We start from the raw sequence: 12,773 nt of genomic DNA, 5'->3' as shown, positions 1-12,773 counted from the left end.
TAAGTTCCAGCAAGTTAATGCACATCAATAACACAATGTCTACTAATCTGACATACCCAGAAAATCATCTGAGAGATTTTTAATGTCTCTTAATCGTAAATGAAAGTTAAAATCTTTGGCTGCCCACCTTTAGTCAAAAATAGATGTTCAAACTGGTTAACATAACAGAAGATATAAGTATTTTTAGAAATCCAGCATGTTCTACAGGCACTTCTTCAAAGTAATTTTTACATGAAATATAAAAATATGCTGAAATGCAAGATGCAAAGACTTGAAAAGTCTGGAAAAAATTTTCCAGAAAAAATATAGGCAAATGTGGAAATAAAAACTTGTTTGCATGGTGGCTCTTGCATTTCATTGGAATTATATTATCTTTTTACTTCTCTCCAAATGTTTCCATTAAAGATGCTTACTTACCTTGTATTCAAAAATTTACAACTAGAGCATGGTACTGGATGTAGATAATTATTTTCACTTTATTTTCACAAGTACAAGAAACAGCAAGTTTTCATCTTTCTGAACAGCAATTTACTGGATACCTTTCCTGCTATTGATAAGAGATGGCTACATCCTCAAATGACATGTCATGAACAGTCTTAACATCAAGCAAAAATCAAGCATCCCTTCAAATGCCCGGTGAACTCAATTTTTTTAGTGAGATCCAAGTTCTGGTCATTCAGAGGAGCCAGGAAAGGTAGGTGTTATAACAGACATTGGGGTTTCTTCTCATTTAAAGTCTAAGGCATTTGTTTCTTCTTCCTGCAATTTTGAAAGCCTAAGAATGCATATCTGTAAAGCAGCAGCAAGTGTTCAGTGCATGGTATGTTCATCACTGGCAAAAAACACACAGTATGTGGAAAGGCAGCACACTGAATAATGCAGTGACAATACCTATCAGAGTCTCAGGGATGGTGATAAATCCAGGAAATGCTACACTTCTTCAGCACTTGTAGCAAGGAAATTGCACTTAGTACCACAACTAACATTTCTTTCTCAATTTTATCTTCTTTGTACTCTTTTGAGGTAGATACTTATATTCTTGAGCTGCTCCTTCCCTCTTGTACAATAGAGACACTCATTCCTGTCATCCTAGATCCTTGCCCATACTATTTTTCTCTTTTTGTTCCCTTCTCTTTCCATATTCCTCCTTCCTACTGTTTTCCCAGCTCCTTCACCTTTTCCCTCTACCAAATGTCTTTCCTCTGTAATATGGCTGTCACTCAGGCCACAGTTCTCCTACACCTTCCTTACATACTTCAAATTTTACCTTGCCAGCCTTTACTGCAGAATGCCAGCCAAGATCCCACTGCAGATTGCAGGGACAAGGCTCTCAGCTACCCCTTCAACCTAATGGAGAGACAGAAGGGAGTGAGGAGAAATTATGGCAGGCGTAGGGGAGACTGGGAAACAGAGAAATGTGGAAGGGAAAATGGGATTTCTCCTTGCAGATGTAGCAAGAAAGTTAGACTTAGGCTATCTCATAGGCCTGCAACTTCAGAAGACATTTCATATACATGAGCAAGGCTGAAATGGGCAAGCCAAGGGGTCAGATGCTACAGGACAGAAACTTTCAGCTACACACACATTATGTAACATGTGGCATGATCCTGTTCATCCGACTTGCAGCAGTCACAAAAAAAAAGAGAGGTTTCTCTCCCAGCAGGCACAGAGGCTGTCCCTCTGCATCTGACAAGTGACATGAACTGGTTCTCAGGAGCAGAAGAGGTGAAAGCAGTTGATTTTGGTGGTATCTTTTTTCTCTTGCCAGGTACATCTTTTCCTCCCCCCTGGTCCCACCCAGCTGGCAGGAGGGTTGTCAGCCTCCTCTCATAGAAACTGTGTGGCCCAGAGGTCTCAGTGACACTGTGCCACACATCAGCATCAGTAGATTCAGACACCTCAAACAGCACCAGCTCTTATCATCTGAGGTAGCTTCCAACCACTCTTACCGACAGTGAGCTCTGAACACCACTGGCTTTAATAAAACTCAAATTTCAATATTCAAAGCTTCACGGGTCATTATCTACCCTCCTGTAGCAGATACTCCACTTTCATGGATTTTGGAAAATACTAATTTCCTGATCAGTTGTGATATTAAAATATAAAAAACCCCAACCCAGTCCTACCACTGATCTATTCTTACCTGCATCCCTCTCATTTTCTGGAACCGAGCTACTGCATCACTGATGGTGTAGACACGAACATGGCCCATGTGAAGCTTCCCAGAAGGATATGGGAACATAGAAAGCACATAAAATTTTGGTCTTGATTTCTAGAAAGAAATTTGTAGAAACTAGTAACTACATGAGTTAGCATTTCACTTGAACAAATACACGTGCACATTATAAACTACTGCACAACATCATAAAGAGAAACATGGTTCTGCTGGAACTGATCCAAGTGAACACTGACAAAGTTCATTGGATCAGATTCTTTGGGTCTGTAAATGGAGGTGTTTTACCAGACTTTGCTGCCATCTCATCAATTTATACTGATATTTCTATAGCACTTAAATGTTATGAAAATTAATTCACTTTTACTCAAAAAAGCTATATTGACAGAACTGGAGCTTAACTATAGCATCTGCAATTGATTATCTATGTATTCTTAGTCTGTCCCAACAAAAACAGGAAAACATAGCAGATTAAATTACTCTCCTAACAGTTTAAATAATTAATGTTTTATTTTGTATCTACAACAAACACAGAGCTCACTCCTGGCCAGTTGCTTTTTGTCATCTGAACTGCAGTAACTCCCAGAGTGACTGCATCATTTGCAATTGCATGAACATCTGCTAAAGGGAAACTGTTCAGTTTCACTATGTATCCTCAGATCCAAACACATCTTACAAGCAAGATTTTGCATAATGAAAAGAAACTAAATACTTCATTTACTTAGGTTTAATTAAAATGACAAAAGTTACAAAGAAATCACAAATCCTCTTGCGCATCAATTATTCCTAATACATCTTGATTACCACTGAATTCATTACTGATACATTGATAGTATCAAGTGCCACTGATACTTGTTAAGTTCTTATATTATTTTTCTTGCTAATAATAAAAAAATTACAGGCAGCTTTCAGCTTTTACTGTTCTGAATAAAACCCTATTAGTATTTGTCAAATAATATTTCTTTATCACTTTTGTTCAATCACAGCAAAATCAGAAATAATCTGAGCACTACACACTATTTGCCTCTTAATATGTCATTAAATCTACTTCAACTCTAAGGATAAAACAAAAATATCATTAAAAATACAATTTAGAACTTAGCATATGTATGCTTAGCATATGAGTCCTATGTACATATATAAAAGGCACAAGCCTAAATGAATGCTTTCCCTGCTGCAGGTACACATGCACACCACTTCATTTCAGTTTTCTTCCCCAGAAAAAGCAAGCTCTTTTCTCTCCTCAACATTTTGATAGAATTATTTTTTTTTTGGTCAGAGAAAAGGCAAATTTTAAGGGAGATGAACAAAAAAACATCAAGAGCCAGAGAAGTGTTTTTTATCTATTGTGACAGAATAATTGTGAAGGCAAAAAGTCAGAGACTGCGATACAGCTCTTTTCAAGATCTTTTATTGCATGGGAAAACTTTTTTTTTTCTCCAAGTCGCTTACTATTCCTATGAGACTGTAAACCAGAAAATATTAAAAAATCTTTTTCCTTTAACACAGATTTTAGTGAGTCACAGCGTGTATTGTGATAGATTTGTCATAATGTGGGGAACAGAACCTTGAGAAAATTGTTTACAAAAGTTACGATTAGATGTTTCTTTTAATACTTTAAATAATTAAGTCCAAATATCATATAATATGCAAAGAAAGAATTGATTACTTAAACCCTTCCTAAATGTACAAGTTTATACTTTGCCTATTATTGTATTTTTCCTCAGGATTTTAAAAATTATTTTTGTTTACTTATTTCATTAATGTTTTTTAATAATCTACATGAAAGTATTTTCCCCTGAAATGTAATGCACATCTAATAATTTAAAAGCCAGCTGTACTAAGTAAGTTTCAATTAATTTCATTCTAAGAAAACAAAAATATAAACATGTAATCTCCACATTTCTCATCATGCTTACATCAGTTTCTGAAATTCTGCAGAACTGCTCCTTTATTCTTGGGAACCACCAATTTTCAACTCGTTTCCTTGTCTCCAACCCATAGGTTTTTTCCCATTTGCCCGTCTCACTGTAAATCGTTCTCACACAAGCAGGAACCAGTCTTATCTGCCATTTAATTAATCCCAGGAAACCATTTAGTTGTCTCTTCAAACAGGAGGAACACGGGCCAACTCTTTGATAAACCGACTGCATTCTTAAGGTTATGGTACCTGAAAAGACAAAAATATGTATTTCATGCCACAATACATAACAAGGGCTCAATGATTATTATGATTATACTGAAAAGTGGTAGCTATTAAATTATTTTAGCTTGACTTAGACTACTCAACTGCTTTTCATGGAACTTGCATTTTATTTCCATGTCTGAATTATAAAAGTATGTATTTTTTAGTCAAGAGAACTAACTGTGGCTTCACAGAGAACAAAACCATTGTGTTAGATGTCTTATCTAATAAAATAAAACTCTTGCATTCAGTCTCCCATAAAGGCATAATCAGTCAATTGAAGGTTCCAGAAGCTCCACTGCCTGAATAGAAGATGGCTAACAGGGTGTAAAAATTCAGAATGAAACAGAGAGAAAAGGAAGTTGGATGAAATTATACTGTAAAAATACTGAATTTGTCATCACTGAAAAGAGATGGGGGAGGATGACTATAATTAGTAGATTTCAAGCAGATATTCTAAACCAACTATTTTGCTAAGGCTTTCTTTTTCAACTAAAAATCTGGTTAACTCCTCAAATGCTTCAGAGTCTTCTAAAGCTACTCAGATGGGAGAAAGATCTAACAGCTCCCATATTTGGGATCAGTCTCAACAAGATATTTGGTGATTTTACTTCCTACAGTAGGAAATATGGCATTAAAAAAACCTCTACTCTGAGATTTCCTCCTCATCTTGACTGCCTTTTTTTTAATGGCATTTTTACATCAGTATTTTCTATCCTCTATGGCTGGTTTTGGTGCTTTGGTGGTGGTTTTTTTTTTAATTTTGCCCAATACATTTGTACCAAACTAGCTGTTTCAGTCAGTTCAGAATTTTCCTTGCAGAATTACATCAGTAAAATCTCAGTGTAGAAAAACTCTGTATAAGAAAAGATTTTACTTATGCATTTCCCATAAGGTAGAAACATTATCAGTAGAAATAATTGCTATAGCACCTAAATTAGATCCCCAGCAAGCTAGTGGGAGTTATGCTTCCTTTAACATTCACCATACATGCACATACAAACCCACAATGCCTGTCTCATTACCTGTCCATAGAATTGCTCCTTTTCTCCCTTACTTATCAAGCAGGGTCTTATAAACACTTTTTCACTGATGTCACATCAGTGCTTTGGATTTCTTATTGCTACCCTCCATAATCTCTCTCATTTGTAATAAAAACAAATCCAGGACTGTACTCAGGATTCCCAGTTCAGGCGCAGATGAGTCATTCAGGAGACTCCAACTTCCCGCCCTCCATAACATCACACTCATCTCAAAATTAACATTTCAGTACTTTAAAGTTTTTTGCTTACTTTTACTAATTATTTCCTAATTACTTATGTCTTATTTCTATTGATTTATTTTACAACAGAAAGGAGTGCCTCCTTATGCAAGCCAACTTCAGCACTGCTGGTATACAAAGCAAGTATTTTACAGCCCAGGAGCTCCACATGAAGGGAGACTAGTGGATGAGAGGACACTGTCTCAAGCTCCACGTGGGGAGGTTTATGCTGGTTGTTAGGAAGAATTTCTTCCCAGAAGGGTTGATTAGGTATTGGAATGGGCTTCCCAGGGGGTGGTGGAATCACCATCCCTGGAGGTGTTTAAGGAAAGACTGGACATGACACTCAGTGCCAAGGTCTGGTTGACAGGGTGGTATTTGGTCATGGCTTGGACTCCATCATCTCAGATGTCTTTTCCAACTTAATTGATTCTGTGATTCTGAGACAGAAAGAACACAGACCCCATGCCTGCGCACAGCTCAAGGAAGCCCACCAGCCAATGTCATGCCTGAGAGGGCACGTTTGGGTGACCTCAGGCCTTACAGGTCACCCAAGCAGGGGTCAGAGCAGTGTGTGGGAGTGAGGAAACAGCTACAGCCAAGGGCACACAGCACTAGCACTATGCTCATTCAAACACATGGAATTTCAGGATGAGAAAGAGAACTGCAGTGTGTCCTTGCTGCTCCCAGGTACCATCATGCACAAGATGCAATGGTCAGCCAGCCATGTGCTGGGGCAAGCCAGGATGCATGGCACAGAGGATAATCAAATCTAAAAGACACAGCACTAAGTTGTTTTTCTTTTCCAGGCTTGTGTGCATGGGTCTAGGTCGAGTGTGCCTCTCCCTGCCCCACTTAAGGGCACTCCAGCCCAGTGCTGTATGAGTCTTTCAAGGAGCAGGTTAGAAGCCTAAAACTGTCTTATTCAGGCAGGTGTGCCAAGCAAGGAGGAAGGGGCTGGTCTGATAGAGAAATAAATCACAGAATGTCCTGAGCTACAAGGGATGCAGAAGGATCCCCGACTCCAACTCCTGGCCCTGCACAGGACCATCCCCAAGAGCCACACCATGTGCTCAGGAGCATTGGCAAGCCCTTCTTGAGCTCTGTCAGGCTTGGTGCCGTGACCACTTCCCTAGGGAGCCTGTTCAGCGCCCAACCACCCTCTGGGGGAAGAACCTTTTCCTAATACCCAAGTTAAACCTCCCTGACACAGAAAACGTTTGGAAAGATGCAGTAAACAGGCGGGAGACTGAATTAAAGTCCTGGAAACTAACGAGGCCCAGCACATTTCACTCAGCCCCGGGGGAATGGGGGCGTGTCTCGCCGCTGGAGAAGCCTGCACGGGGAGCAGGAGGGACAGAGCGAGCGGGGGAGCGGTGACAGAGGGAGGCTGGAGGAGGGGGGTACTCCGTGGGCACAGGACCGCCGGGAGAGCCGGCTGGGCGCGGGCAAGGAGCCCACAGGAGGAGGCTTTGGGAAGCCGCGGACGGCGGGATTAGCACGGCTCCGGCGGGCGGGGGGCGTGAGGCGGGGCCGGGCGGGGGGACCGTTACCTGCACGCGCCCTCCCTCAGCTCCCCCGCCGGGCCACGGGCGCCGCCATCTTGGCGTGTCGGTGTCGGAGAGAGGCGCCGCCTCCGCCCTTGGCACCGCCCGACGGGGCGGGAGCTCCGCGCGGGGAGGCAGCGGGGAGAGTTTCCTCCTTTCCCGAAGTAACGTGGAAAGGTAGAACAAGAGTAAATAACAAAAATAATGATATAGAAAAAAAATAATTAAGCGGGATTCAGCTCTGTAGAAAATGCACAGAGTCTGCTCGGCCTTGAGAGGAGAGGGGCCCTCATTAATGTTTATTGTGAAAAACGCCAATCACTTGGGTTTTTTTTTTTTTTTTTAATTTTAAAAGTTTAATAGTAATAAAATGGTTATAAAAGTAGTAATACAATTAGAGTAATAATAATTTGGACAATTTGAATTAGGACAATATGAGACAAGAGAGACAAAGAGTTACGGACGTCCGGGTACCTTTTTCTGGGCAGCACAAGCCCGAAAAAGGACACCCGTTAACAAAGGATTAACCCTTAAAAACAACAACCTATTGCATATTCATACCCTTCATACATGATGCATAAATAAATTCCATTCAAAGACAGGATTCTGTCTGGTCATCGTCAGCTTCTTCCTCTGAATCCTAACAGTGCCTTCGAGGAGGGAAGAAGTTAATTTCTTCTGATAAGAGGGCAATAAATTCTTTTTCTCTGAAAGATTTAGGTGTCCTGTGGCTGCTATTTCGCTGCAAGTCCTTTCTTTAAAAAAATATCCTTCATAGCATAGTTTCTATTTTAACATTTTTTATAACTTAAACAATATTTAACATGCTACTTAAGAGAATTAATACAGCATTACTTTCTAAAACAACACATATAATATTCATTTTAATATTTGCAAAAAGTCAATCATAAAATACGCATTTTTCACATTTATAAATATCTAAAGCAGGGGTGCCGAGAGGATGTTTCCAGGCTCCTCTCGGTGGTGCCAAGCAGTGTGACATGAGACAACAGATACAGGCAGAAACTGCTGCCCAGGAAGTTCCAGCTGAACATGAGGAAGAACTTCTTTGCTGTGCAGTGACCGTGCACTGGAACAGATTGCCCAGAGAGGTTGTGGAGTCTCCCTCATTTGAGATATTCAAGAACCATCTGGACACAATCCTGTGCTGTATGCTCTAGGATGATCCTGCTTGAGCAGGGAGGTTGGACCAGACAACCAGCTGTGGTCCCTCCAACCTGACCTGTTCTGTGTGGTTAGTTTTCCTGCCCCCTATAGCATATAGAGATGCACTGTAAAGTGACTGTATAGGTTAGGGCTAGATTTCAGTAATTTCAATAATTTTACTTACCTTTTAGGGTTTTTTGTTTGTTTATTTGTTTGGGGATTTTTTAAATTTTTTTTTTTTTTCAGATTCTGAAATAAAGGCAATAGTTTGGGGATTTTTTTGGTGATGTCTTTTTGACTAGTCAGGCTAAAAGGCAGAAGTCACAGAAATACAGATCACAAAATAGGTACCTGGGAGCAGGAAAAGCACTGCAGTTCTCCTTCTTGTCCTAAAATTCCATGTGTTTGAATGAGCTCAGCTCTAGTGCAGTGTGCCCCTGGCTGTCATCTAACCTCCCTGCTCCAACAGGGTCATCCCAGACAACATGGCACAAGTCAATAAAGGCAATCTAGCACAGCATAATTAATTCTACCTCTGCCTGGAAAGCAACATCTCATCCTGTTTTCAACATTGTGGACTTCAGACTTGGTTTTAATTACTGCAAGTAACTCGTAGTAGCCTCCAAGGAACAAGAAATAATAATTATACATTTTCCCCCCCCCCCCATGTTTATGCCCTTTTGCTGCTGGCAACTGTTGATTCTTTTCATTTTTAGACCTTTTTCTTCACTGTTGTGTCTCCAACACAGTTTAAACAGACACTGTTTATGCAGTGCAATGCCTATAGTAAAGTCAACCTTCTTATATGACTAAAAATAAGTATTTACTGAATAAAAGCTTTCCACTTGGTTGTGTGTACCTGTCAAGTGTGCTTAAATTATAACCTTTTCACCACAAAAATGAACAGAGAGCAGCTCTGATGGTTACCCTGCTGATAAACTAGTACAGTTTCCCCATGACTCTGTGCATGATTTCATTTTGCTTTCCAGTTGATCTCCCTGTCAGCAGGTGATGGCAATCTGGCTTTAACAGGACTTCCATCCCAAATTTCTCCCTGAGCTGCTGTGTGAGCTCCTGGACTGAGGGAGGATGAAGCATTTTGTTATGTGTGGGGACAGACAGTGCAGTCCCTGGCTGAGTCCTTTCCCCAGGATAAATGACAGCTCATGACCAGCTGGGACATGTTTTCTACTTACAGGATGATTTCCCCTCACACTGCCCTTAACCCCTGCACTCTTCTGATTCATGTCTGAGTGAATGGATGAAAAGAATCTCAGAGAGGTTAGCAGACTGGGTGAGACCACAGAAAAAAAATCAGTATAAGATTTTGGAGCTTTTGTGTGCATTTGGCTGTCCTCTTGACACCCCAGGACAATTATTCATTGCCATTTCTTGGCATTGCTGACATGGGGTCTTGACAGTGTTTTTGAAATGATGCTGCCAAACAGTCAGAGCTTCCTACCATCAATAAGGAAATAAAAAAGTCCAACAGAGTATGTCTGGATTGGTTTTGGCCTTCATGGATTATCATACCTTGAAGAATACCTTGTACTTCTTTCCTTCTCAGAATGTTTCTGGTTGGTCTTGGTTTTTCTCACTTAATTTTAGTTTCTGTTTACAGAAAATCTTATACCTTTTCTAGGTTTGTTTGATATTGGCTGCCTTCCTCACTATTAGAATCCAGATTGCACAATAACCTCCAATAAGATCAACAGAAAGTGACACAAATTAAAATTTCAGTATATTCTCAGAGTAAGTCTCCAGTAGTATCTTGACAGAAGTCACCTTTTACATGTTCTAAGTAACACCCAGTTCAAACCTGTGGCAAACCTGCTTGACTTGTTGTTGTTAGCAGCTAATAAAAGTCATACCAGTAAAGTCCTTCTAGAAGAAAATAAGAATATTATATGATTTTGGTTTTTATTTTTGTCCGGTTAATTTTTTTTTAAATGGTGTCTGCAAAATGGCACTGTAGCCAAGACTTGGTAAAATACTTGCCATATCATCAGAATCCCAGGATAGATTTGAGTTCAACCAAGCCCAGTTTGTCTGTTGGTTAATATGGTAAACAGAGAAGAGCTAGAGGCTCCACATGGGCCCAAACCTAAGTGAGTGCTCCTCAGGGGTGGCAAGGTCTACTTTTGTGTATAGCATACATCTAACTTTCTAGGAAACATTTAAGATTGTGATGAATTTAGTAATAATCTAAACAGATTATCCTCAGCTTCGAGCAAATCAAATACATAAGTAGATTGTCAGGATGAGAAAGCAATGTTTTAGTGAAATGAATGGATTAAAAAGATAAGACAAAGGTCTAACTACTGAATCAGCTATAATCTTGATGGCAGTGGATGAGAAATATAGGTCAATATGTTTAATGTTAGATACTTCAATAGTCAGAGATTGAAATGTATTTTAAAAATTATAATTCTAAATTTGAGGCAGTAATTAGAATTTCAAAATGTTTTCAAGACAACATAAAATAAGCCTCTCGTTATTTTGCTAATTTTTCTCGCTCTAAGCTCTATGGTGTTTTCCCCAGTTGAGGGGAAGAGCACAACACACACAAAGTAAAGAGGTTTTAATTTGCAAGCGAGGATGGCCAGCTGCTCTACAGCAGGTCCCATCCCTTTGGAAGTGGGAACCTCTCAGCTTCCTGAGCAAAATCCTGTAGTAATAATGAATCAGAGCTGTGAGCTGCACAGCACACCATATGAGTGAAAATGAAACCCAACAATGCCTTGATTGCCCAGGGAAGAGTTGGAGATACCACCCACTCACCTGTCTCTCCTTATTGGGCCAAAACCCATGCAGAGTGCAGAGAGCAAGCAGGGACACAAGCCCTTAAAAGATTCAGAATTTTCCGAGCAGCATACCTAACCCACTCTCCCATGAGCCCACCTTCCCCACCTGGAGTTTTGCTTCCTAACCTAGTCTGTTTTCTCAGTCTCATTTCATTATGGGAAATAATTGATATAGAAATATTTGTATTTGCTTTAATAATCATAATCTATTTTCCATCAGGCTGATAGTTCCCTGATTTCTTTTTTTAGACTGTGCACTAATGTGTTTGTTGGCATTTTCGTTAGTCCACATAAAGCCTGGAGCTGATTGGGTAAATAGGTAATTCATTAGTTCCTGTATGGGAAATGTGCAGAAGTGCCCCAGTTGTCTGTCACTTAAATAGACATAGTTCCCAGATTTCTATACAAGTATAATTTTGCTTTGGCTGATAGTTACCAGAATTGATGTTTGTGCTTCCTGGCATTGTTTTTTTCGCTCCTACATCAACAACATGATTAGTATTTTTTTCAGCCTCCTACAAAAAGAGGATTAAAACCCAGCTTTCAAATACAAAATGATTTTTATCGCCTACTTCAAATCCCAGCCCCATTTCATGTACTTAAAGAATTTGTTTGGCTATTTTTTACCATCCAACTCCTTGAATGTGACTTTTGCTACTGAGTTTCATTTTGCTGCTGTTTACATATACGCATATTCAGTGGTTTTGCTTTAAAACACAATGTTGGATAAAAAATGCAGGTGATTGGATTGCAGGGGTGTGAAGAGTATCACTTGAGAATATAAAAAAGCAAGAAAGTCATACACTAAATTTAAGAAAAATCCTTTCAAACTCTATCTACTATCTGAGCCCATATCTCAAACGAAAGAATTTTGAGTGAGACCAGAAGAATCAGAGATCAGGAGTAGCTTCACTTTTGCAGTGGATTTTATTTTAAAAGCACACCAGTGTTGTGGTAGTGAAAGAATAAGAGGTAGAAAAAGAGGTAGAAAAAGCAGGTATACTTTTGGAATAGAAAGGAATGGATTTGGGCAAGACTGGTCACATTACTAGGGGTGGAGCTTAGCCTTTAAATTGTGAGTTTTGGTAACTCATAACAGGTATTACTTGTATTATAAGTATTACTGTTTGATGCCCACTTTAGCTGGAGACTGGCCTTGATGACAGAGTGGGTTTTTGTCATCCAAGCCAGCACAAAATTTGTCATTCTTTGGTTTGTCAAAATGAAGAAGAACTCACACAAATCATCAGTGGACAAAGAGATCAGCTGTGTAAGAAGTCAGAAACCTGCCTGCCCCATCCAGTGCCTGGTGACCAGGATGTTCCTGTCTGGTTGGAAAATATCTGTGCCTGTCCCCATGCCACTCATAAAAACACTGAATGTTATGGAAGAATTTTGAAAACATGCATGATCCAGGCTCACTGAAATCATATTTACCAGCATTGTTTTAGCAGGCTGATGTTGGTATGCTGAGCCTGGAGCTGGGACATGGGGCTGACTAATTTTTAAGACCTAGGTGGGCCTTATTTTGAGGGAGTGTTATGCAGCACTTGTATTGTGTTATTTACAGAAGAGTGCATTTAACCCAAAACGCACATCCTCCATGCTTCACATGAAGGCATTAGATCAGTGGCAG

The 12,773-nt window shown here is 39.8% G+C and overlaps 1 protein-coding gene across 1 annotated transcript in view; it reads right to left on the bottom strand.

Annotated features, from left to right (window-relative positions):
• Positions 1–7,244, bottom strand: part of LARS2 (leucyl-tRNA synthetase 2, mitochondrial) — an 82,726-nt gene extending 75,482 nt beyond the window's left edge. The window contains exons 1-3 of the mRNA XM_036406762.1: positions 7,173–7,244; positions 4,093–4,343; positions 2,144–2,272 (exon numbers count right to left, since the gene is read on the bottom strand). Coding sequence (XP_036262655.1) covers positions 2,144–2,272; positions 4,093–4,326 — 363 coding nt within the window. The 5' untranslated portion in view covers positions 4,327–4,343; positions 7,173–7,244. The remainder of the gene's footprint in view (positions 1–2,143; positions 2,273–4,092; positions 4,344–7,172) is intronic.
• Positions 7,245–12,773: the final 5,529 nt, after the last annotated feature.

The sequence above is a fragment of the Molothrus ater genome, chromosome 1, assembly GCF_012460135.2.
Source record: "Molothrus ater isolate BHLD 08-10-18 breed brown headed cowbird chromosome 1, BPBGC_Mater_1.1, whole genome shotgun sequence".
NCBI classification, from domain to species: Eukaryota; Metazoa; Chordata; class Aves; order Passeriformes; family Icteridae; genus Molothrus; species Molothrus ater.
The sequence above is the reverse complement of the archived record's forward strand: the minus strand, read 5'-3'. Positions and strand labels throughout refer to the sequence as shown.